Source organism: Lethenteron reissneri, chromosome 44 (assembly GCF_015708825.2).
Source record: "Lethenteron reissneri isolate LAM-NWPU_2019-01 chromosome 44, ASM1570882v1, whole genome shotgun sequence".
NCBI lineage: Eukaryota > Metazoa > Chordata > Hyperoartia > Petromyzontiformes > Petromyzontidae > Lethenteron > Lethenteron reissneri.
In genome coordinates this window covers 5,393,867-5,420,520 of record NC_083822.1, presented here as the reverse complement: position 1 = coordinate 5,420,520, position 26,654 = coordinate 5,393,867, and the positions used below count along the sequence as shown (strand labels likewise).

Genomic DNA, 26,654 nt, shown 5'->3' with positions numbered 1-26,654 from the left:
TTGATTTTCCTAGATATCGAGAGTCAATTGGATGTGAAATTGTCATGTTGCACTGTGCTCACAACTTGCTTTGGATCACCACAATACAGCCCAAGCCAAACCAACACACACCTTGGAGTGTTTCCACAGCTATTAGAAACCAGACCTGCGCCATACCAGGCTGTTCTTAGTATGGCTCAGCGCGGCTTGTTTTTTGTCCCAACACTTCATGGCCACTCGGCTCCATAGACTTTGCCCTTCCTCTCTGTCCGCCCTCTCCTTCTCTTCCCTCCACGGCCAGGAGGATGCTATCTTATCATCTTGGTTCTTTCGGTAAAGTCACGTAGAAGGGAAATAATAAAATAATAAAAATAAAACATAATAAAATTATTCTTACGACGTTTCGGCCACAACGCACAACAGACCTGTTCTTCACCTGAGGACGGCTGCTTGCGTTGTGGCCGAAACGTAGTGAGAATTATTTTATTATGTTTTATTTTTATTATTTTATTATTTCCCTTTTACGTGACTTTACCGAAAGAACCAAGAAGATGAATCCCTGCAGTCACGAAAGCTTTAAATCGAAATTTGATGCTATCTTAGTTCAGCAATAAACTTACAGTTGAGTTCTGTGGCACTATCTCAAGCTGACGTCTGTTATTTTTGTTCATTTACATTATGTCATAATTTTTGTAACAAAAACAACCGAATGAAAACAAAATCCTTTCGTGTTGACGCTGTGACATCTTGGCTGCTTCTGCGAGTGCTAAGCGGTGAGCTCCTCTCGTGAGTCGGGTCAGCCTGGAAAGTCTGCGACGAAAATCTGGGCCAACTCCTTTCCAACAAGGCCATGGGAACATGGGAATTAGGGGGGGTATGTAATTATGTATGTTGATCTTCCTTGGAACCTCATTTGCCAGTAGAAAAATATGATAATTGGTTGTTTTACCCTTCTATCTGGCAACAAAACTGACAACTTTTTTTAGTGTTTGCATAGACCACAATACCTGCAGTCGGAATGCAAACAAAAAACATAGCACACCATGTGAGACTAGGCTCTAAGGAAAGCTGTCTCGGGTGTGGACCAATCAACTTCAAGGACAGTGCATACATTATCAGAGTTATGTTTTTTGTTTGCATTCCGACTGCAGGTATTGTGGTCTATGCAAACATGACTCCTTGTAAAAAAAGGTGTCAGTTTTGTTGCCAGATAAAAGGGTAAAACAACCAATTATCATATATACTCTTAGGTTTTTTCGGTAAAGTCACGTAGGTAAAAATGTTTAAATTAATAAAAGTAAAATAAAACAAATTAAAAAATTCACGACGTTTCGGAAGCAACACAAGCCTCCGTCTTCAGCAGGAACCGTCACAGCCACGACGGTTCCACCTGAAGACGGAGGCTTGTGTTGCTTCCGAAACGTCGTGAATTTTTTAATTTGTTTTATTTTACTTTTATTAATTTAACATTTTTTACCTACGTGACTTTACCCAAAAAAACCTAAGAGTATGAATCCTTGCAGTCACGAAAGCTTCAAATCTACAATTATCATATGTTGATCTTCTTTCGCACCATATGTAGCCAACCGTGTTAATCGGAGTTGTGGGTAAATGGCTCCTGTTCATTTCCCCCCTCCCCTGCCACATGTCTATGCTACGCAGGATGGCGGTGAATGGGTACCGTAGGGGACTGAAGATGAGCGACCTGTGGTCACTGCGGCACAAGGATTCCTGCGGCTTCGTGGTACCACACTTGCAGGCCGAGTGGAGGAAGGAGCAAGCTCGGATCGCACAAAGATCGGGGTAGACCTTATCTCGCCACTTACGTTTTCCATGTGCTGTAATGTTAGAGATGGAGTTGAAGTGGTTTGCGCAGTGGTTAGTGCATTGCCGGAGATACATGTCTAAATTGTAAGCGTTAATTGTAGTGTCATTTGTTCCATTTGTAATCAATATCTAAATTGTACACTTCAAATGACATGGTAATTTGTATATATATATGACACAAGACATGGTTAATTGTTAATTTGTATCGACATTTACAGCGGTCCAGTAGTTTGTAATTTATAGTTTTCCCATTGTTTATAATGCACACTACACTATAAGCCCAATGACCTGAGTTCACTTCTCAGCGACAGATAATTTTGGTTACTCTGATTTTTGGTATGGTTTGACTGAACTTCAGATGTCTTTACAGCCAATGTTGTTCATTCCACCGCACCTTACCATTGCTTATTCTAAATCATGCAGCTGTTTCAGAGTCAACCCAATCTCCAAGATCTGTTCTTACATAATCTTACCATTCGGCTTTAGATATTCTCCTTTGTCTTTGATCTCTAGGTGCCCACTGCAATGTATGTCTCGGTTACCTGCCCTCTATCTGCCACATGTGTCTCACCTATCGAAAACTTTGTTTTCTTTAAATTACATCTACAGCACTTGGCTGCCATGCTCTGTTCCACACTTCCATGTTGCTTATCTTATCCTGCCATTAAATTCCGAGCATCATTGCCTGAACCTTCTATGCATCCAGTGACCCATACAGTTACACAAATATTACATCTGTCTCGTAAAAGTACAGGGCAATTTAAGCCTGGCATAGCACCCCGACTTGGCAAAGTAAATTGAAAAGTATATACAGTAATACAAAACTAAACAGAGCCCTCCACAGGCATTATATGGCCTCCTGCCAATATCTGAATCACATCACCAACATAATTTATAAACATCTTTGAACACAATGGCTCTAAAAATGCTCCAGTTGAACTGGATTCACATTGTGACTGAAAACTCAGTTGGCCTGACGTAGAAGGTGTGTTGTTTCAACAATTGGTGAGGGTTTCGATAAAAGCAAGTTACTTTTTAAGGATTACCAAATATTATAGTGACAATTTACAGCTGTAATTTAGCTTGGATGCTTCGAATCGTCTGTGTTTGTGTGTTCACTGAAAAATTTTGCAAACTGAAAAACAACAAAATCACTAGATCTGGCTGCCAGTACTTTCCATGTTTCCACTGCCAAAGAATCGCTTCCAACACCTCCGATTAGCATGGTAGGCTATGTACGGTGGGAAAGAAGTTGAACATACATACAACATACATTGTGGGGAAAGACATTTCCCAAAGATATTGCAGTGACATGATCTGCAAGCGAGTGGCTTCAGGAGAAAACAAAAACTTCTCCTGGGCAGGAATCAATGATGGGCGAAGCGCTTTGCACTTCCCAAGAGCTGTATATCGAAATAACACAACTTCATTGCTCTCTGATAGGCCACAGGCTTTCCGCTCACCTCTTTTGTGTTTTTTTTTCTGGCCGGCAGAGACGTGAAAGCTGCATACCACGTACGAGATAAAAACGGCCACCTGACCAAGGAAGCAGCGGGTCCCGGTGAGGACAGGAACCTCATCTCCGTTCGGCTACGCCTGCCCAGGGAGAAGTCCCAGGGTGGTGGTGCTGGGACAGAGGGAGGAGCCACAGGTCAAGAGCCATCCCTCATCAGGGCCATGGCGTTGGCGTTTGGGCCACGATATCTCGTGGGCTCTGTCTACAAACTCCTGCAGGACATTCTGTCGTTCGCAAGTCCCTTATTGCTCAGGTGAGACATGGGAACACCAGGGAACGGTGAGGGCACAGCGGGGTGAGTTGATGGGGCTGTCCAGAGTCTTAAAACCCATGAGGACAAGTGCTTGGCCTTAGGGGTGGGTGATCAGGGCGACCATCTCGTACACAGAGCTGATATAACTTAAATTTGTTGCCTCTATCTATTTTTGTTTTCCATCATTGTATTTGGTGTGTTTGGTCATGACATTTTCTCTTTTGAGTTGTGGTTTTCACTCTTTTAATTACCGGGTTGTTCTTTGATATTTGTACTATTCGTTAATTGTTATAACTCAAACACCATAAAATAATCACAAAAAGAATAAACATTAAATACGATGGATAGAACAATTCACCGACCTGCTCCCTGCAAATCAGTTGTTGCAATTCAGGGTTACAATTCAGATAAAGAATAATGCTTTTTTTTCTCTATATACGAATACTAAAAACATTGAATCTCATGCTTGATTTGACGCCTGTATTGTGAGATGAAAAATAAATGTTTATTCATCCATCATTTCACAGCAATTGAATATTCATATTATTAAGTTAAATTATGGGTACCTGTAATATTTTTAAAGAAACATTCACTCCTGCTGCATACTTAAACATTCGTGCGATGGAATGGATGCCAGTTATCATCATCATCCTATGGGTTCACTTGCCACCATTATACGAATGCCTCAGTGTATTAATGTGAAATTTAGACAACATTTCAGATTGTTTATTAATTCAAGCGATTAACACTGTTCTTGTGCGCACCTGCAGTCACCTGATCCGGTTTGTCGGGGACAGTTCGCGCCCCACATGGCATGGCTATGCTTTGGCGGGGCTGATGTTCCTGTGTGCCATCGCCACGTCCATGTTGGCGCATCAGCACTTCCACGCGGGATTCGTGACGGGCATTCGGCTCCGCAGCGCACTCACCGGCTTGCTTTACCGCAAGGCATGGCCCGCAACCTACTCTTCCAACCGCACCCACATCTCTGCGCATTCATTTGGATACCACCACAGTCATATGGCCACCACCATCACGTGAACACTGTCACCTCCATATGTCTGCCACCACGTTCATATGGCCACCACCATCACCTTCGATTAGCATGGTTGGCTATGTATGGTGTGAAAGAAGTTCAACATACATACTTTCACATGGCCACTATCATCACTGTCATATGGTCATCACTACCTTAATATGGCCACCATAATTTCCATACATTACAAAATCTGTTTCACCGTCTAAAAATCTAATACAAAAATTGGTTCAGCAGCCTATGGGCCTTCCGGGCCAATTTCTTCCAGCGCCATTTGTTTGAACAGGCAAACCCACGACTGGCGTCGACTTTCTGAGTTTCATCAACCTGATGAACAAATGTTACGAGCTTGCTTATTGCGCTAGACGAGAGATATCCACAGACAGACGGGTCCATGCAGCACAGTGCAACAACATTGCGCCATAGGCGTTGTCATGAATTGCGGAAAATAAAACGTAAAGTTAAAAAACGTCTGTTAAGTTAATAATAATAAACGTCTGTTTAATCCCCAAATGTGTATAAGCTGTTGCTTATAACATTCGGAAAGTCGAAAACACATTTCATGGGCCACTCCCCTCTTGGTGAGACACTCTGGAAGTTGAAATGGGTCCAAGGTTTTCCTGCTTAAACACATCGTTTGCACACGTTGATTATACTGGCCGATGCATGTAAATGTTGGGGAGAGCATTGGCACTTCACGATGAACCCGGTGACCTGAGTTGGATTCCTCACCATGGCTAACACCAGCAGTGCGTTGTATCTGAGCTGGTCCTGGGTCCTCCAAATAACCATCCCCCATAGACCAGTGTGGTAAAGTATGGTCAAACAACCCCCATGATTGACATGATGTGCGGTAGCCTTCATTCAGCACTGGACTGACATCGTTGTAAATTATTGTTATAAATTCATTAAATAAATAAAAATCTGTTTTAGAAGTTAAACTAACTGTTGTATATTTACATATATATTTCCTGCACAAACTATTTCAAGACAGTGATTAACAGTTTTGTGCAACAGCACTTTTCAAAGTCTTGCCAAAAATGAAGAATGTAAATTTCGTTATCTGATTTTTTTTTATTTCGTCAAGGAGCCCAGGATTCTCTTGTGAGACACAATGCAGTGGTGCCAGTTATTGTAAATGGGCACTTTATAGATGAAGATAATAAAGATTTGAACTCAGCATCGTATTGCATCTGGCTCAGCGGTTGGCAACATGCTTTAGCATTTAAGCATATATATAATAAAATCAGAACTCTACTTCTCCACATATGATTACATCTTTTAGCCCAATGGCCTATTGGCTTTCCGGACCAATATACAGCAGCATGTGTTTTAAGCAAGCAGACTCCAGGGTTCCCTAATGGTTTATGGTGAGGTTGAATCTCCTTTTGTTAACTTCTGAATTGATCCTCCCACTCCAACGTGCACTCATTGCCCATCACTTTCTTTTCTTCCTCTGCCTATTTTTCCTTTTCTATATTTTTTCTTTGTCTTGTTCCTGTGTTGTTTCACATATCACAGATAGGGGCTCCTAGGGTTACTCATGTCTGTGTTGCTCGTTCGGTCGTCATGTACGATGGCTCTGTGCTTCCCTGTATTTCTTGTGTTTAAAATATAAATGACATTTAATAAAATCCAGCCAACTCTGGACCAGTGTTGACCTTCAGGCTCTGGCTTTTTGGAACAAATGCTGTTGAGTTACCAGATATTTTTTGGCAAGAGTACTCAATCTCAACGATGGGGTCCTCTTCAACACAAAATGTTATATTGTATATTAGCTTATATACCCGGCGTTGCCCGGGCCAAAAAAATATTTCAAAACTACAGCAGTGCATACTGTGGTGGTACCTGCTATGATTACAGCAGTGCATACCGACTGTGGTAGTACCTGCTATCACTACAGTAGTACATGCTGACTCTATAGTACAGTAGTATTTATCGACTGTATAGCACAAAGTACTCACCTGACAGAGTGGCGTGGTTAGGCCTAGTCCCGTGCAGAGCCTCCGGCCTCGCCTAGATTGTCCAGCCGGCCGAGGTGGCACCTTGGCAGTCTGGGGCTGGGCTGCTACCCCTGACCCCCCCCCCCCAGCCACGATCTCCCCGGCCGCTCTGCAGTAATATCTACGGCCTATAGTGGTAGCATCTAGCGACTGTATAGTAGTACTAACTGCATGCATCGGGGTGGGGGGACATCAGACAGTGAAGAATTAACGTCAGCGTTAAGTGTATTTCATAGCATTTTTAATGTGAAAGCAAATGTCCCCCTCACTCCCACTGAAGGCGTGTGACTTGGCATGGGCCGTCCTCCCCACCAAAGGTTCGTGAGTTGGTATGGTCGTGCACGAGTCATAAATGAATAAATAAAAGGGAAGCGCACAAAAATCGCACTAAATCGCTAATTAAACTAATTAAAAGTTGACGGATGTGGAAAAGGAATAGCGCTTGCTCACTGCGGGGCTTACAGCGTGGTACCTGGCTATATTTTTTTTACGTAAACTCCACCGTTGGAGAGCCAAGTGCGCGAACACACACAAACCCACACACAAATCTCGCCACAAACCCCCACACACACAAATTTTGACTTTTATATATATAGAAAGAGAAGAAGATATATAAACTCATTATGTGTTCCTCTGCAGCATATCGGATAAAACAATTTAAGAAAATATCTGCTCTGTCACTCCACATATAAACAATAATACGTTTCGTCTTTCATCCTATTGGCTATTATTTCAGCTCCAAGTAATATCCATCATCACCGTCCAGTGTTCTAAATAGCAAACATAACTCAATGCGTTTGTATTTTTCTCTCGACAGGCTCTCATGATAACACAGGCCGCGCGATTGTCGTGTGCTGGCGGGGAGCTGACGACTCTAATGTCTGTCGATGTTCAGCACATGGCCGACATCACCAACAACCTCAATTTTGTGTGGTCTGCCCCTCTGCACATCTGCCTGGCTATGTACTTCCTCTGGCAGGTAACTTTCTGATACTGAGACGGGGGTGGCAATGGGAGGGCTGCCCAGGAAGGTGGCAAAAGGGGAAAAATGTGGTCTGGTCCACACACAGAAGAGGGCCCCACAACAGACATTCGCACAATTCACAACAGTGGAATGATAGGACCCCACATGACATTCTGCCTCAGGCCTCAACCTCTGAGTGGTCCGAGGCATGAGGTGGGTGGAGAGATACACTAAAAGGTGTGAGGTGTTCACGGCCAATTCCAGTGATGCCACCACATCCCACCATTGCTTCTATCTGAAGCTCATGTCATGCTGTGGTGGTGGGTAGCTGGTTCGACGCTGGTCATTGCCGATGATGGCGTGTAACGATTCGCCCTCTCGCAATTCCTTTACTTTCATATTTTGGTGAATGTACGGGGCATCTGGTGGCTGCAGCGGTCACGTGAATCAATTACATACAATGTACACAAATAAGAAATAATATATTCGTACCCTCACAAATAAATGCACATATTGTAAGAATCAACTGTAAGCTATGAACTGATGCGTAGTTACAGGCCCAGTACCTACTCCTCTCCCATTGTTCATGCTCTTTGCCTTCCAAAAAAATATAATTTTAAGTAGCGTCATTCATGCACATTGCAGCTCACGATCGCTGAGGAACTATAGACAAGCTCAAAGGCTGCCAGGTGGTGAGCCAGCGTCAAAAATCGCTCTGCAGTTTGCTCTCTATAAAGATGTTTTCAGCCAATTAGTGAGCGTTCATACACGTGGGAGGGAACCGGAGCACCCAGACAAACCCCCGGCACGTGCGGGGGCAACAGTCTACATAGAGTAGGGACAGATGATGTCAGTCTACACTTTGCTGTACTGCATGCAGCAGGAAAGCCAGGGTATTGTACCTTAATGCCGGTGGGAAGGAAGCCTCGCGACATTTTGTTATTTGGCCGATCCACCAACCTTCGCCGCCTCTACAGTGCTGGATGAGAGGCGTGCACCACCACCTGAGATACTCCTCTCACCAGACTCATCTGCCTTTGGTTATGCTATGATTACCCAGGGTTCCACTACCCTGTTGTGGTATCATTGTCACTACTGGAGACATATCTGTTTATTATTTATCACTATTATTATAGGATTCCACTTAAATTTTGATTTAAAGCTTTCGTGACTGCAGGGACTCCTAATCTTGGTTATTTCGGTGAAGTCACGTAGAAGGGAAATAATAAAACAAGAAATATATAAAACAATAAAAATTCGTTTATATTTATTTTATTATTTCCCTTCTACGTGACTTTACCAAAAGAACCAAGAATATAGTATTCCACTTGTTTACTCAGAAAACCTCAATGAGTCTCAAGACTCTTTTTCAGGAGGGTCCTGCCAATTTTTCGCAGTAGGGGGCAATTTTATTAGCCAGGGTTCTACGCGTTGCTCTCGCAAGATTTAAGAACGCCTTGTGGTTCCCATGAAACGATGCTGGTAATACAATTGGGAGAACAAATCACTGTTGTGCTGCTGTCTTAGCATCTCGGACCATCAGTGCTGGCGGGGGTGGCCGTGATGCTGCTGCTGATACCTTTCAACGCTTTCATCGCCCTCAACATACGGACTCTACAGGTGCGTACCATTTAATGAAACACGTAAAAATTTTTATTTGCGAAGCATATACGTATGGCTGAAACGCAAGGCGCTGTACAAGAAGTGTAGAAGGATATTGAGTTGATGTGTAAGCAAGAGCATAAAAGAAAAAAATCGAGGAAAGGGAATGAGGTAGTAGGATGATGCAGGGCAGGGAGAGAATTGAGACAATGGGATAGGAAGGTGCGAATGACGACTCTTAATCTAGAAGAAATAGAAAAGTCTAATGCCAATCTCACTTTCATCTCACAAATGCAGGTTTCTTTATGTCTCGACAAACTATATCTTTGGGCGAAACACAAGTTCAAGAACCCTGGTGCAGACCATCCCTCGGCTATGCATGCTGGAATAAGTTAGAAGCACTGCTATAGCTGGAGGGGGCTGAGCCCCTTTTCTCTATAATGAAGTCAAAGATATTTGGTGCAATATTTAACACCAGTTGGGATTTTGATTCCATGTTCGGCAGCGAAGGCAGAATGCACAATAGACAACAACGGAATATTATATCGTTACTCTCTGCTCGGTGTTTAACATAAATGTTTCACTTTAATACCGACTGTATTGCGCCCCCTCGCTTGAATCGAGGTCACGCTCCAGCGCGGTCATGAACGGCACTCGCCCCACGCGTGCATTTGCCATCGCAGGCTCAGATCATCAAGAAGCGCGACGAGCGCGTGCGCACCCTGAGCGAGGCCCTGTCGGGCGTGCGCATCATCAAGATGTACGCGTGGGAGCGGCGATTCCGAGACGTCATCCTGGGAGTGCGCGAGCATGAGCTCGCCGTGCTCGGGCGTGCCGCTTACTTCTCCATGCTCTCCGCGTTCACCTGGCTCTGCTCTCCCTTTTTGGTACGAGGGTGAGCGGCGTTCGGGATCGGTCGACGATTACCACAAGCGCTGATCGCGGCGGGCGGTGCAGCGGTTAGCCTTGCTGCGCTATAGAACCCGGCACCCCGAGTATATTCCTGGCCACAGTTAGCACGAATGATTGTATCACCACTCCCCCTCATAATTTAAATAATCACGAGCCATGATCAATCAACTGCTGGATGAAGGCCTCCCAGTTTAAACATTTTATAATGTTATTGTTTCCTTCAATGGACAGTGTTTTAATTTATAATACAAGGGGAAATCCCATTTCTGTTATTTTATGCAGCCGACCACTGCCATCCAATATACACTTAAAATATGAATCTCACACAGCAGAGTCTAAATATCATCGCCAGTTGGCCACAATTTATGTCCTTTCAAATCGGTGGCTTATAACGAGCATGTGTACGTTATACTCGCGGTATGGTGATGTCGCGTGACATGCAAGGCATGATGGGAGGGCCAAGGGTAGCTTTGGTCACAAGCGTGTCTCTTGCTGCGTGTGGCGTTGTGTTGTTAGTCATTGAGCTTGTGTTTTTTTAGGTGGCGCTGGCATCGTTCGGCGTGTACGTGTTGGTGGACGAACACCACGTGCTGGACGCAGAGAGGGCGTTCGTGTCCCTGGCGCTCTTTAACCTTCTGCGATACCCACTCAACCAGCTGCCTCAGCTCATGAGCGAACTCGCCATGGTATGTAACCAGTGCGGTGTGTAAAACAGCGCCGGGGGAGACAAAGGCAGCCAGGATTAGTAGATGATCGCTAACCGCACAGGATTTTTTCGATCCATAAGGCTCAACGAAAGAGTGTTGTTTTGTAATTGTGTGTACGTTGTATTTATGTTTGACAGCAGACTGAAGCCTGCAAACAGACGTGCCCACTCAGAATCTGCATAGGCATAACACACTTAACAGCCCGATGAATGTCAGTCCTCGTCTACCTTGTATGTATGTATGTTGAACTTCTCTTGCACCGTACATATCTGACCATGCTGATTGGAGATGCAGGGGAAGGACAACAAACTAAACAGAAAAAACTGTTCAAAAGAAATTCGTTTTAAATCTAGATTTAAAAGTGCATAGCACCGGTGGCTTCCTAATCTCGGAAGGAAGAGCGTTCCAGATGGCCACAGAAGCGAATCTGAAAGCGAGCGATGCGGCGACTGTCTTTGTTCCATGGTTTAGCTGAAAGCCGCTGCGAAGGTGACCAGAGTGTGTGTGTGAAGGTTGCGCCATTCCTTTGGGCCATTGTCACGGGTGAGCACACACACCCAGCTGCTCTCAGAAGCAGCCTTGAAAGATTTCCTGTTATCGCTATCACCGAGCCAGCAGCCACGCCTCGTGACGAGCCACACCTGTAGAACCAGTCTGAGGCGGCTGTAGCACAAACTCCAAATCAGGAGCAGGCGTTATCATTGAGGCACTTCTCATTCAAGCGATAAAATAGTAGTTGATATATAAAAATAATGAATTGTAAAAATATTATTTTCAGTAAAAAAAAATCATGCATCATTTTACATGGATCTCCCCCATGCCATGTAAGCAATGAGGGTTATTTGACCAGTCCAGTGGAGGTTGGTGAAGGTGAGGAGAGTGCAGAAAAAAACTGCGAATTTAGCTGCACTTCCCTCTTCTGTCACAATGCCTGCGGCACATGATTTCTGAGCAGTGGTGCAGTGGTTAATGCACTCCACTACGATCCAAGTGACCCAGACTCAATTCCTGGTAATGATGTGCAATTACCGGGTTAATTGTAATCCGGCCTCATTTGCAACTCTTCTGGATCGATACATCCTAAAATTATTACACATTTGCGGTGTTACCGACAAGAGCATTGGACTGGCAAAGGCGTCAAGCCTGGCTCTGCCTGAGCGGCGTAGCTATCGAGTGGGTGGAAGGCGCAACTGCACCGGCGCTCATCGACCAGAGGGGCCATGGCACTGGGATACAAAGAGGAGGGGTCATTGAATGGGGGGGGGGCATTTCATTCCTTGCATCAAGGTCCACGCCAACCACGCTCCACCACACCTTCTCTTGTGCAGCATCAGCCTTCTGGGTACTCGCTAATAGCGATTTCCCGCACCTCCGATTAGCACGGTTGGCTACATGCGGTGTGAGAGAAGTTCAACATACGTACATAGTCAATAACGCTAAATGGGGAGGACTTTGTGTTTTGTTTGTGTGTGTGCCGGGCGGCTCACAGGCGAGTGTGTCCTTACGTCGCCTGAGGAATTTCCTCAGTCTGGAGGAGCTGGACCCGCATGCCGTGGATCGCTCACCCTCCAATCTCCGTGGTCAGACACTCGCCTGCCTACTTTCCTGCTTCTCCAGCCACATTTGCACATTTACTCAAGATCGTTAAATGATCAGCTTCGGAATGTCTCCCCAGTAAAAGTGGAATAGTTCACCCCCCTCCTCCCAGGGATTTGAACAATTACAATTCAGGGTTGTGATTCAATTCAATCATCACAGCAGTGATATTAGTAACTGCTGGCTGCAGGGGTGACTTGATCATATCATATTATACAAAAAACGAATGGTTTTATCATTCTGTATGTTCCAAGAATTTTGATTGGCTGGAGGTAACGCATAGCCCATCGTGCAGCGTTTAATTGTATAAGCAATACGTTTAGTGACCTCTTATATATGTCTGATAAAATCTTTTGTCTGAAGGATTCCTGGTTAAGAGCTTTCAACACGTCTGGTTTGTGTCAGTGACTCGCAGCATAACTTCTGTGCACATTATGAATCAGACTCATTCACTCAAGTGATAAATACCGTAATTCAGAAAGTCATGGAAACGCCAAAACAACTTGAATTGCTCACCACCTCCAGTTATGGGATAAATAAATCCAACCTGAGGTGACCCGAATCGACTGCCCATGGAATGGAGTTATTAGTGAGGCATCCGTGGGTAAAGATTTCATAATACTTGACTCTGTGTACATGGCCAGATACACCCGGGGGATTTGTCTACATACTCTTTTGTTTTTTCGGTAAAGTCACGTAGGTAAAAAATTAAAATAAATTAAATCACGACGTTTCGGAGGCAACACGAGCATCCTTCTTCAGGTGGAACCATCACAGCAAAATTACTGTAACGGTTCCACCTGAAGACGGAAGCTTGTGTTGCCTCCGAAACGTCGTGATTTAATTTATTTTAACTTTTTTACCTACACGACTATACCGAAAAAACCAAAGAGTATGTCGACAAATCCCCCGGGTGTATCTGGCCATGTACACACAGTCAAGTATGAATCCTTGCAGTCACGAAAACTTCAAATCTAGGATTTGCCTACACTCGCACCATTACGCGTGCAATTGTGTGATTGATGGCTCACGCTCGTTCTTCCCAGAGAGCTGTGTGTCCATCGAAGGAGGGACCTTCACGTGGAGCTGGGACGAGCCGCCCATCCTCCATGAGTGAGTGTTTGTCGTGTTCGTGACACTTGTTTTTGTATTGAAAGTCACTTGACAAAAGCTCAGCGTCTGTTGCGATTTGTGAGCTTAACCCTCCACCCATGTTGAGGACTCGGTCTACCAGGCCGACTGTTTTGTCTCATCCGTATTGTACTCAGCCACCAAATTGCAGGTCACAGCGCTTCTCTTTCTGTTTCTCCCCTCGTACTGCTCAATTTCCTTACATGATCTGCTTTGCCCCAGGCTCTTATAATCGTGCTCAATCAAGAAACGGATAGTGTTAACCCTTATCTATTTTACTTTCGATAGAGCCATTTGTTGCTGGCCGCTTGATGTTTTTTGCCTTTGGAACTGTGCTTGGCAAAAAAAACTCCGCTGTCAGCAATGCAGGCTGAGAGTGGTGATCAGGATGAAAGGAGGCTGAAAGATGCTCCCGTAGGAAGTTGGTTTGCTGATGTATGTCTGCAGCAGATGGGTAAATAAGTGCAGTTCACACGGTTGGATGAGGAGAGATAAGTAGCGCAGGCAGGCTGACAAACAGACGGGAGCAATAACGAGAGGCTTCAGAAGTGCACTGCCCATACGCGTACCCAGCGGTATGGGCAGGAGCAGGCTACAGACGATGACGAGAGAGGCAGGAGATGGAGACGGCACTGAATCATCAACTTTTGATTGAATTCTATTAAGAGAGTTCATGTTGACTTTGACGCACCGTCCCAGACGTGTGTGCACCCTACTTTTCTTGCTGTGTCAGTCCTCTACCGTGCACCCCTGCTGTCGTTCTACCTTGTGCCGTGCAGCATCTCCCTGGCTGTGCCACGCGGCTGCCTCTTCGCTGTGGTCGGAACCGTGGGCAGCGGGAAGTCCTCGCTCATGGCTGCACTTCTTGGGGAGCTGAACAAGTTGAGTGGCTCGGTGGCCGTGAAGGTACAACTAACATGTCCCCCTCCACCCCCACCCACAATACATGTCCTCCCCAAATAGCCCTGGCTCCCACCTCTCATTTCTGACCACCGTGGGGGTGCACACCTCTTTATAAGCCGGCACTTTGAAGGTGGGGTTGGTGAATCGTTTAGACAAGTGGAGCCTACGGGCCCATGTGCTGGTTTTCCTCCAGGTGTTCTATTTTCCTTCCACATCTAAAAAAACCTCACATCGCAGAAGTCCGTCTGAAGTCACTTCAAAAGTTTTGTATCCACACTGGGTATTCGAACATCTTATGATATTCCCTGCAAAGGGGTATGTGTTCTGTGGCAATCAAGACAAAGAATTTCCACCTTCAAGAGCTGGAATAGCTAAGTTGACCATGAATGGGAATAAACAGATTTTTCGAGTAATATAAACGAGACAAAAATAATGAATATTAAATCAAATCGTATCCCAGAATTGTGACACAGATTACGGGGAGGTTAAAGGTGACCAATCGTTACAGGCCTACTCACATCCCAGTGACTAGACACGCATGATTAGTCGATTAAGCAATGCCCCACACCTCCTGTCCAGCGACACATGGTGCAGAGGCGAGCTTTTTTTACCGCGACTATTTTCTGTGTTATTCGAGTCGAGCGACCAAATGGATAACCGTTGAAAGAAACAATTCCTTACATAATTGGATACCCCAGCTGCGCAAATGACGTATGTATATATGTATTTTGAACTTCTTTAGCACCGTACATAGGCAACCGTACTAATCGGAGGTGACGAGGCAAATTTAGCGATTGGCCATCGCCTGTTTCTCTGGTCACGGGTGTCGTGCATGTGCAGGGCCAGGTGGCGTACGTGGCCCAACAGGCGTGGATCCAGAATGCCTCGCTGCGGGACAACGTGCTGTTCGGGCGGCTGCTGGACGAGGCGTGGTACCGCGAGGTGCTGCAGGCCTGCGCCTTGGAGCAGGACCTACTCGCCCTGCCGGCCGGAGACAACACAGAGATCGGGGAGAAGGTGCGGTGGAGGAAACGTCATCGTCGTGATCATTGCTACGACAGTGATGACGCTGTGAACTGTAGAGATTGTTGCAGACCGCTACCTACTTTGCAAATGCAACAGAACCACCACCACAGCAGCAGCAGCGATTCATTCAGCCTCAACTAAAGCTGCCATGTGGCTTTAAAACTTGGACATAGATCTATAAGTTGACGAAGCCGCATGCAAGAACAATAAAAGAGATTCTCATCATACTAGCAAAAACAAAAGTGGCAGCAGCAGAATCAATGGCATTGTAGGGATGTTGGAGAGAGGGCCGTTATGCATGGCAGCCTATGGGAAAGAAACACAGTGGGCGGGGCTACGTGTGTGCACAGGGAGATGCCCTCTGCGACGTCCGAGCCAGACACCCTGGGGGGGGGCTGGTTCGGCGTTACGATCCCCCGGGGCCCCACCCCTCAAGGAGGGTTGGGTATAAAAAGGGGTCGTTATATGGGCTTAGTCAGTTATGTTATAGTTAAGCTAAGAAGTCGGAAGACGTCGTAGCTAGAGCCCTGGACTCCCCCTGATCGCCGCCCTTATCAGGGCCCCACGGGATCAGGCTCGAGCCAGTGGCGTGGTCCCGTGAACCAGAGCCAGTGCTCTGGGACTCCGGGTACCGAGCCCGATTACCAGTGTCGGGCCAGACAGCCTCCCCTAGCTCTTAGTGGAGGACTCAGGGGATAGGCTATGGATAGCTAGGGGTATTCCCTGAGTTATACGGGTGAGGGGGCCGCTACCCCCTCTAGGGCTGTCCTGTACTGGCAACTTGTTAAATAAATATACGTGTGCCTCAACTCCGTTGTCAAGCGTCCTCGACGGGTACTTCATCTGGCGTCAGAAGTGGTAAAAATGGAAACGCGCCATACAGCTCGGACCAGGGTACCACAAGAGGAGGACGCCGCGGAGATCGCCGAGCCCGAGACAGAGCAACAAGATGGGGTGCAGCCGGAGCCTGGCGCCTTCTCACCGGGACGTCAGCATGGAGAGGGGCCGCAGCCAGATGCACTACGACTGGCTCACGAACGGCTGGCGGAGCTACTTTATGCCGCTGCCGCCACACTGGAAGGCATTACGCGGTTGGGGGCTGGTGGTCCACCGCAGGGCGAGGAGAACCGGCGGCCGGAGCACTTTCCCGCCATTTCAGCGACTTCACAATTTGAATTTCCCGCCATGGACGCCGCGGCTGTTCGGGGCGTGGCCAGCTTAGACATCGGCTCCGACATCGCCGTCGCCGGGGCTGCAGCGTCATCGCAGCCGAAGGATGCGTCATCGCTGCCGCGACAGGCGATGCCATCGGCCAGTCGCGCCGAGGCACCGCCAAAGGGAGGTGAAAGCAACCTGCGGGAGTCCACATCGACCGCTGCGCTTCACCAAAGGCTGCCCCCGCTGAAGGAATTCATCGGTGCGGAGGGTGACTGGGGCGGCTTCCGGCGACGCTTCCTCGCCCATCAGGAGATGGCGCGGTGGTCCGACGAGGAGGCCCTTTGCGCGCTGCCGGCGCTCCTCGATGGGGACGCGCTCGCCGCACTCACGTCGGCGCCAAAAGAGAAGCGGGCTACACTACCAATGGCGCTACAGCTGCTGGCCGGGGTCTATGGACCTTCAGCCGAATGCCGTCAGCAGTTCTACGATCGCAGGCGGGGTGAAAAAGAGTCGCCTCTGGCTTTCCGGACAAGTCTTCTGGCGCTGGCAAAAACAGCCTTTCCCCGCATGGACGACGACGGCGTGGACGCAATGGTCGCGGAGAAGATCCTCCTCTTGGCGGACGACCTCGACATCGTCGTCATCGCACAAGGGGATGCAGAAATGACCTCCCTCCAGGCTGCGCGACTCCTCCACGCCAACCTTCTGCAGCAGCGGCGAAAGGCAAACAGGGCATCGGCTGGGCGTGCGGTGGCTGCAGCCACCCTTCCGTCAGAAGAACTTTATGCCGTCGACCATCGACGGCAACAGACGACGGGGGCGCGGCCGGGTCGGGACGGGCCGAGGCGTTTCGACCGTCCATCGTCTCCATCGGCGCTCCCGCGGTGCTTCAACTGCGGCATCCGGGGCCATGTCGCCTCGGGGTGCCGTTCTCCTCGACAGCGGGGGACGACGCCTCGACAGGACGCCGGCCCTCCTCTTCCTCCTCCCAAGCTCCAGCACCATGATCCGGCGAGTCGCGGCACCTCACATGTTTGGCCAACGCACCCACCTGTCGCACACTCTCGCACCGTAACGAACGGGGGGCCGGTGGGGCGCTGCGATGGACCGGCGCGGATCACTGCGGGGACTCAAATCGAGCCCGAGCGGTGGTCCGTGTTGGCCCATCGCGTGGTGGCCGCGGCGTCGGGATCGTCGGCCGTGGTCGGTTACATTGATGGGGTGGAGGTACGCATCATAGTCGATACAGGGGCATCGGCGACAATTATTTCGGAACTAATTTACAATATTCTACCGGTGCAGAGCCGTCCTTTGCTACCGGTTAATGTCCCTTTCTATGCCGCTAACGGGGGCTCTCTCGGCATCGTGGGACAGATTCGAGCGCAAATTTCTATCGGGGACATCAAATTGTCGGGGCCGATTTTTGTCTCCTCCTCACTGGCAGTTCCGTGCCTGCTGGGGACGGACTTCTTGGGCAGGATGCCAATTCGTATTTTGATCGACCAAGGATGCATTGAGCTTCCGTCGGGGCGACGTATGGCGTTCCTGCCTTCCCCTGTAGCGACTCGGACGGCGTTCGCGACGGTACCGGCGTTCGTCGTAAAAACAGTGCGTGTGCCGCCGGGGGCACAAATGCTGGTACCTCTTAAACTTCGTAGGCCCTTCGCTAAGGGTGTTGGGGATCAGGGTGTTGTGCTGGGGCCGTCTAGGGCCGGGGTTAATGGGCCTCATTTAATTCCGGCCCAGACCATCGTAAGGGGGGACGAGGATCCCTTCATCGCGGTCCTCAATGTCGGGTCGCAGACAGTAGTGGTTCCCCAAGGGACTGTGCTCGCTCACGCGACGCCGGTGCCCTGCGAGGAACCTGCCGTGAACCACATTGACACTGCTGCTCGGACGCACCCGCATTCGGACGGCGATGAAGGGTGGCTCGACGCGCTTTGTGCGGGATCGACGAACCTGTCCAATTTAGAGCGCCAACGGCTTAGATCGCTGCTAAAGGAATTTTCCGACGTTTTCAGTCGGAATAAATACGATTTGGGTTGTACTCACCTGCTGCGTCACCATATTGACACGGGTGACAGCGCGCCTATTCGCCAAAATCCTTTTCGGTTGAGTCCCGCCGAAAAGGACCATGTCAAATCGGCTGTCGATGACATGTTAGCCGCCGACATTATCTCTCCCTCTACCAGCCCTTGGGGAGCACCGATTGTCCTGGTTAAGAAACAGGATGGCTCGTTGCGGTTTTGCGTAGATTTCCGTCGCCTTAATAAGGTTTCGGTTGCCGACGCATACCCGCTCCCACGGATGGACGAATCGCTGGACGCCTTGGCGGGAGCGCGATTCTTCTCCACACTAGATTTACTTTCGGGATTCTGGCAGCTTCCTCTGGACGATGATTCGAAGCCTAAAACCGCTTTCCGTACACCGCACGGCCTGTTCCAATTCAACCGGTTGCCGATGGGCTTACACTCAGCGCCGGCAACCTTCCAGCGGTTGATGGAATTGGTTTTGGCTGGATTGCAATGGGAATCGTGCCTGATTTATTTGGATGACGTAATTGTTTTTGGAAGAACCTTTGACGAACATCTCCAGAGGCTGCGGGCGGTTTTCCAAAGGATGCGGGCTGCTAATTTGAAATTTAAGCCCCAAAAATGCTATTTGTTTCGCGAGTCAGTGCGTTATTTGGGGCACATCGTGGGGCGCTCGGGTATTGCTACCGATCCCGCCAAAACGCAGTGTGTCAGCTCCTGGCCAATTCCGACCTCGGTGGGGGAGGTGAGGAGTTTTATTGGCTTCGCTTCATATTACCGACGGTTCGTCGCTAATTTTGCTACAATTGCCAAACCCCTACATGCTTTGACATCAAAAGGGGTTCGGTTCCACTGGGGTCGGGATGAGGAAGTAGCTTTCTGCTCCCTTCGGGATGCATTGGTGAAGGCTCCTCCTTTGACTTACCCCGATTTTTCGAGGCCGTTTTTGCTCGACACCGACGCGAGCAACACAGGTATCGGAGGCGTGCTTTCCCAGGTGGTTGATGGCGTGGAACGGGTGGTTGCGTACGGCAGTCGGGTGTTGTCTCCAGCGGAGCAAAAATATTGTGTCACCCGTAGAGAACTGTTGGCAATTGTTTTCTTCATCCAACAGTACCGCCCATATCTGTACGGTCAGCATTTCACTGTCCGTACGGATCATGCGGCACTGCAGTACGCCCTGAAGGTTCAACAGCCATCGGGACAATTGTCCCGATGGCTGGAGGTCCTCCAGGATTTCGATTTTGACACCACCTATCGTAAGGGCATTCGCCACACAAATGCGGACGCTCTGTCGCGCATGCCAACCACCTCCGAATGCGCATGCCTCCTGGGGTCGGGGCGTTGCAAGCCAGCTGGGGACATGACGGTTCCAGTCCTGGCGGCCGCCGCCGATGTTGACACATCGCTCCCCGATGAGATCGGGAAACAGGGAAGGGATTCCCTGCTTGGGTTGCCTGTGATTGAGTGGGGACGCCTCCAGATGGAGGACGCCTCCCTCCTCGCGCTGCGTCGTCGCGCCAGGGAGAGGGGGTGTGGGACGGGTGATGCCGACAATTGGGAAATACACGCGGGCTTGCTCATGCATTGGGACGGTAAATCCCACCGTCACCGGCTGGTAGTTCCTGCGGGGTTACGGGGTAAGGTGGTGTGGGCTGCTCATGAGCGCCTCCTCCACCTGGGTACCCAAAAGACCCTCGCCTCGCTCCAGCTGGATTTTTTTTGGCCGGGCATGACACGGGATGTCACGGATCTCCTGGCAGCATGCCCCCGGTGTGCGCAACGCAAACCACCAGCTCGGGAGTCGAACCCGCCGTTGCAGTCCATCACAGTCTCCAGGGTGAACGAACTCGTAGCGTTGGATATCCTGGGGCCGTTTCCCGCCACCCCTAGGGGCAATAGATATTTGCTAACAGGGGTCGAATACTTCACACGCTGGCCTATGGCCTGGCCCCTGGCAAATCAGTCGGCAGCAGCCATCGTGGACGCCTTTGTCCAAGGCTACGTCATGGACAAAGGTGCTCCGGAGCGGCTGCTGACCGACCAGGGTAAAAATTTTTCCGGGAACCTCCTCAAACAAGTCTGTGATCTCCTAGGTACAAAGAAGATTCGTACCTCTCCCTATCACCCACAAACTGACGGGATGGTCGAGCGTCTGCATCGTACCATCACGTCTATGTTGTCGCACCTGGTTTCGGAGTCACAGACCAATTGGGACTTGCAAATTCAAGGGGTCCTGGCAGCATATCGATTGGCCCCCCATGCTGCCACGGGATTTTCACCCTTCTTTCTCATGTATGGTCGCGAACATGACCCACCTGTTCGGGCACAGCTGCAGATCCCCGCGCCTCTAGGTAAAATTAAATTGGACGAGCACGTTAAATTTAACCTTCAAAAGCTAACTGAGGCGCGGGATGCTGCCATGCTCAATTCCCGCATGCGCCAAAAGGCGAATGAGCGCCTCAGACTCGCGCGCGCGCACGTGCTGCAGTGGAAGCCAGGGGACAGGGCATGGCTGCACTGTCCCCAGGTACCGCTTGCGACCTCCTCGAAACTGGTACGGCCATGGCGGGGCCCCGTCGAGGTGGTCGAGGTTTTGCGACCGCAGTGCGTTCGTATCAAGTGGGGGAGGCGCCGGTGGTTCGTTCACCCCTCTAGACTAAAACCCTTCGTTGCGGTGCGGGACTCTGCTCCACACGCGCAGGGCCAAGCATGTGAGGGGTCGACCGACCCGGAGGGTCCGCCTCTGTTGATCTCACCTGACGTCTTGCCGGTTGCCCCGCCCCCAGGTTCTCCCGGAATGACGGGCTCGCGCACATCCCTCACGGGGGATGCCGAGGGTCCCGCCACTCCAATTGCGGACTCGCCTCGGATGGGACAGCGGCCACCGAATGGTCCGCCATCTGAGGTTGGCCCTTGTGACGGGCCTGCGGCAAGGACGCGCGCTAAAATGCGCAGACTCTTATAAAAACACTGGAACGCGAACAAGAAGTGAAAACGAAACGAAAATAAGAAGAAATTTTTTTTTTATTTTTTTTGCGTTTTCTGGTACACTTTCGTGTGCTATTGTTACTGGACGCTGCGTTCGTGTGGCGCTCTTGGCGCGTTGTTGTATTATGGCTGTGTGTGTGTGTGCGTCTTGTGTGCGTGTTGTGCGTGCGCTGAGGGTTCCGGGAAATGTACATATCTTGCCTCTACGGATTTCGTATTTATTCGGGGGGGGGGGGCGCGTCGGTTTGTTCTCCCTTTAGGGGCATTGTTAGTGTTGTTGTTCAATTCTCGTTCTGTTAAATGAAAAAAATGGGGCACACACGGGGGGAGGCAAGGGGTAAAGATTCATTTGTTGAAATTGTTGCAGCCGGGACGGCTGCGAGCTATGCGGGGGGGAGTGATGTAGGGATGTTGGAGAGAGGGCCGTTATGCATGGCAGCCTATGGGAAAGAAACACAGTGGGCGGGGCTACGTGTGTGCACAGGGAGATGCCCTCTGCGACGTCCGAGCCAGACACCCTGGGGGGGGGCTGGTTCGGCGTTACGATCCCCCGGGGCCCCACCCCTCAAGGAGGGTTGGGTATAAAAAGGGGTCGTTATATGGGCTTAGTCAGTTATGTTATAGTTAAGCTAAGAAGTCGGAAGACGTCGTAGCTAGAGCCCTGGACTCCCCCTGATCGCCGCCCTTATCAGGGCCCCACGGGATCAGGCTCGAGTCAGTGGCGTGGTCCCGTGAACCAGAGCCAGTGCTCTGGGACTCCGGGTACCGAGCCCGATTACCAGTGTCGGGCCAGACAGCCTCCCCTAGCTCTTAGTGGAGGACTCAGGGGATAGGCTATGGATAGCTAGGGGTATTCCCTGAGTTATACGGGTGAGGGGGCCGCTACCCCCTCTAGGGCTGTCCTGTACTGGCAACTTGTTAAATAAATATACGTGTGCCTCAACTCCGTTGTCAAGCGTCCTCGACGGGTACTTCAGCATTATCAAGATCATCAGTGTCATATTAATCATCATTAGCAGCAGCAGTAACGCCGTCATCATTCATGGCATTATCAGCATTATCATCATCAGCAACAGTTAAAAAATCAGAAATGGCAGCAGTGTCCAGGTCAAATACAATCATCAATGGTGTAATAATAACTGCCATTGTCATTAACATCGCTGTCTTCATTATCAATATTATGTCATCAACAGCAGCATAATCATCATTGAGATGATCATTAACCTCAGCATCTTTACTATCATCATCAGTTTAATTCACTGCCTTACCAAGGTTCGGGCGGGGGGGCGGTGACTGCCCTGGGCTCCCCATGGTGGGGGCCGGTGGGGGTGGTGGTGCCCCCATAATTGGCAGTCAAATTGTGAGGCAGGCAATGACTGTTTCATTTCATGGCTTGACTCATCGGTCCTACAGGGCATCAACCTGTCTGGGGGCCAGCGCCAGCGTGTGTCCCTGGCTCGTGCCATCTACAGCAAGGCGTCCGTCTTCCTGCTGGACGACCCTCTGTCGGCAGTGGATGCACACGTGGGGAAGCACATCTTCGAGCGTGTCATCGGGCCCTCGGGACTGCTGGCAGGCCAAGTGCGTGCACGCACGGCGCTCCCGTCGCACGCCGCACACGCCACAGTTCACGGGCCAGGGGACATCATGCACACGCATGGATTGCGTAATGCATCGCATCGGCAATTAACCTGACTGCTTTATATTGAACAATATCAAGTAAAGCGAGGTCGGAACTGAGTGCTGCTCCCCAGGTATGACAACAGTGTTTTAACTTCAGCCAAATATGTGTTTTGTATAGTAATAATAGTTGTTTAATTAAAGAGGCTTTGGCACAGGAAAATAAAACAAGCTTCTTCAATGTCTCCTGCACCAGATGAGTGACAGAGCCGTTCCATAACAAGTCAGATGTGATCCGTCACCCAACTCCCCTCACCTCTAATAATAGGGTTTTTCCCCTTTTTTCTGGCAACAAAACTGAAACGCCTTTTGGCGTAATCTGGTCGAGCACCAATTGCTCAAAAGAATGTTGTCTCTCGTGTGGACCAATCCGTTTCAAGGACAATGCATATATTATCAGAGTGTGTTTTTTGTTTGCATTTTGACTGCAAGTATTGTGGTTAATGCAGACATGAATCCTTGTAAAAAGGTTTAATTTTTGTAGCCAGAAAAAAAAGGGGAAAACCCCTATTATTATATTTTGGTACTGGCAAAGGAGGTCTAATGAAGTAGATGCCCTCACTTCTCTCTGCCCTTTGTTAATTTCCACCAGACGCGGGTGCTGGTGACTCACGGCCTGAGCTTCCTGCCCCACGTTGACCGCATCGTGGTCCTCACAGCGGGCCGCGTCTCCGAGAGCGGCTCGTACTCGGAGCTCATGCTCAGCGGCGAGGCCTTCTCGGAGCTGCTGAGGAACCACGGACAGGGAGATGGCGCAGGAGAGGACTCCCCGGTCAGTCAGGACGATGGGCCTCACGGTAAGACGGCAAGGCCCGAAACGATAATCGGCAGTTAAAAGTCAAAAGTGTCTCCCTGAGAGGCAATAGGCGAGTGCTCAACACACATAATCAGTGACCCCTAAGCCAGTTATGACAAGTCTATATTCATAGGATGACCACAGGTGAATTCCCACAACATTTTATTGATCCCTGAGAAATGATAGGCCGAGTAGATTTCTGACTAGGAATTGAACCTCTGAATGAGTCATGCTGTGGAAAGCTGGGATCAGTGCATGTCATCTATCTATTATATATAAATATATTTATTACTTTTGAGAACTAGGCCAGGTGGAATTTAGTGAATAACCACATGTGTATGTCGAAAATAACATTGCCTATTATTTATCTGACTGAGTTTTCTGAATGTTTGTTCAGGAAGGTCCTCCATTGTAATATTTGACCAATTTATGAATGGGTGTTTTGCTTTGTTGACTGACATGACACTTCATCACCACGTGTTGAAGAATGAAATGGCCTTGTGCAAGCAGATATCATTTACAGTACTTCTGAGGTTCCTTCAGTGCCCTCTAATTCACACGAAGGGCACTGCCCTTCCCCCTCACGTACTGCTGTAGAAACGTATGTTTTATTTGAAGTCAATCTGAAATACAGTGGTACCTCGGTATACGTCGTTAATTTGTTCCAGAAGGTAGGACTTATACCGAAAATGACATATGCCAAACGCATTTTTCCCATAAGAAATAAAGGGAAAGGAAATAATCTGTTCCAGAGTATAAGAAATGATATTTTATATGGCATATTATACATTAATGGGGTTGTATAAAATAATTCAGACACTACTTATTACAAAAATGCATACATAAATAAAAATAAATGTATAAATAAATAAAAATAAATTGAAATATAAATAAAATGTAACATTATTTTACCTTGCTGAGAGGAGTTACAATGACAAAAAACACGTGAACATTCACAGAGAGTTATAGCAAGGGTTGTGCACTGAACGAGATCTACAGGCAGACTGAGGAGCGGCGCTTTGTTTCAGTCGTGAGCGGGGTCTACGTGGGTACGCGGTGACTCATCCCGACCCATACAAGTTCTAGCAAGCGCGTCGTATCCCAAGCAAGACGTCGTATCCCAAGACATTTTTTTCTCGTCAAAACACGACGTGTGCCTAATTCGACGTATTCCAAAGTGGTCGTATACCGAGGTATGACTGTATTCAATTTCAAAGTTTATGTGTTTTTTTGTGCAGTAACCTGTGACCAGGCTGAGACCATTATCTCACTACACTTGAGGACCACATTCATTTCATGGGTGACTGAAATCTGGATTCGAACCTCGTATCTCAGTGGTGCTGCTCTGACCCCCGAGTCCCTCGCCAACGCCTTGCATTGCCATATGCTGCAAGCCATGGGGCTGCACCTACATGTCTTATCAAACTCATGCCACCAAACCACCTCTGGCTGTGTGTCCATGTACGTTCTGCGGGCGGCGGGTTTGTGCTTCCAAGTTCGGTCTTCTGAATCATCTCATGCACCCATACGTAAATATAAAGATCGCCGACGACTGACATGACGTATATTCTTAGGTTTTTTCGGTAAAGTCACGTAGGTAAAAAATTAAAATTAATAAAAGTAAAATAAAAATTAAAATAAAATAAAACTTGTCTCGTTGTCTGTTAAAAACTCTAACAGATAGGTGGAATTCCTCCCCGTAGAGGGTATTTATTCTAGATTTGAAGCTTTAGTGTCTGCAAGGATTCATATTTTTAGGTTTTTTTATTTTTAATACCCTCTACGGGGAGGAATTCCACCTATCTGTTAGAGTTTTTAACAGACAACGAGACAAGTTTTATTTTATTTTTTATTTTAATTTTACTTTTATTAATTTGAATTTTTTACCTACGTGACTTTACCGAAAAAACCTAAGAATATGAATCTTTGCAGTCACGAAAGCTTCAAATCTAGAATTAATACCCTCTACGGGGAGGAATTCCACCTATCTGTTAGAGTTTTTAACAGACAACGAGACAAGTTTTATTTTATTTTATTTGACTTTTATTAATTTTTATTTTTTACCTACGTGACATGACATGTTGAACACCCACACGTTCGGCACGAGGCTCTTCATCTGAAGAGGGTCCTTATGTCGCCTCCCTGCAGTCATCATTGACCTGCGATCCCCGGGGCCGGATGAGGTGCTCAGCACGTGTTCGAACACCGCCGACATGGAGCCGGTGATGGCAGAACCTCGGAGGACGCTCATGAGGTACACCACACCCAACAACGCGACTTCATGGCCAATGCATGCTGTGGTGACGAATCTGTCGGACACCTAACCCCAGTATGCTCATCATAATCATACTTATAAAGTGCTGCCAACAACCGTACAATCCTCTCGAAGTGAGATATGAGCAACCATATTTCAAGATGATTAGTGGGGCATTGGCATCCTTGGGAAATGAGTCTTATTCATTCATGTGTTGTATAAAGAGAAAGAGGCTGCCATAAGTGTTGGAAAGGTGTGTTGACATTAACAGTATTGGCCGTAATGAC

The 26,654-nt window shown here is 48.4% G+C and overlaps 1 protein-coding gene across 3 annotated transcripts in view; it reads left to right on the top strand.

The window, feature by feature from the left end:
- The window catches only part of LOC133353670 (ATP-binding cassette sub-family C member 3-like), a 61,206-nt gene that overhangs the window by 16,240 nt on the left and 18,312 nt on the right, over positions 1-26,654 (top strand). For 2 of the 3 annotated variants that reach the window (XM_061570098.1, XM_061570097.1), the window contains exons 7-20: positions 1,642-1,782; positions 3,300-3,575; positions 4,346-4,523; positions 7,432-7,593; positions 9,106-9,198; positions 9,864-10,067; positions 10,632-10,778; positions 12,289-12,379; positions 13,442-13,508; positions 14,306-14,432; positions 15,270-15,446; positions 23,051-23,218; positions 23,910-24,114; positions 26,262-26,367. In XM_061570098.1, the coding sequence (XP_061426082.1) occupies positions 1,642-1,782; positions 3,300-3,575; positions 4,346-4,523; positions 7,432-7,593; positions 9,106-9,198; positions 9,864-10,067; positions 10,632-10,778; positions 12,289-12,379; positions 13,442-13,508; positions 14,306-14,432; positions 15,270-15,446; positions 23,051-23,218; positions 23,910-24,114; positions 26,262-26,367 (2,142 nt within the window). Of the gene's footprint in view, positions 1-1,641; positions 1,783-3,299; positions 3,576-4,345; positions 4,524-7,431; positions 7,594-9,105; positions 9,199-9,863; positions 10,068-10,631; positions 10,779-12,288; positions 12,380-13,441; positions 13,509-14,305; positions 14,433-15,269; positions 15,447-23,050; positions 23,219-23,909; positions 24,115-26,261; positions 26,368-26,654 lie in introns of those variants that run through there. The other variant, XM_061570099.1, reaches the window with a different exon arrangement.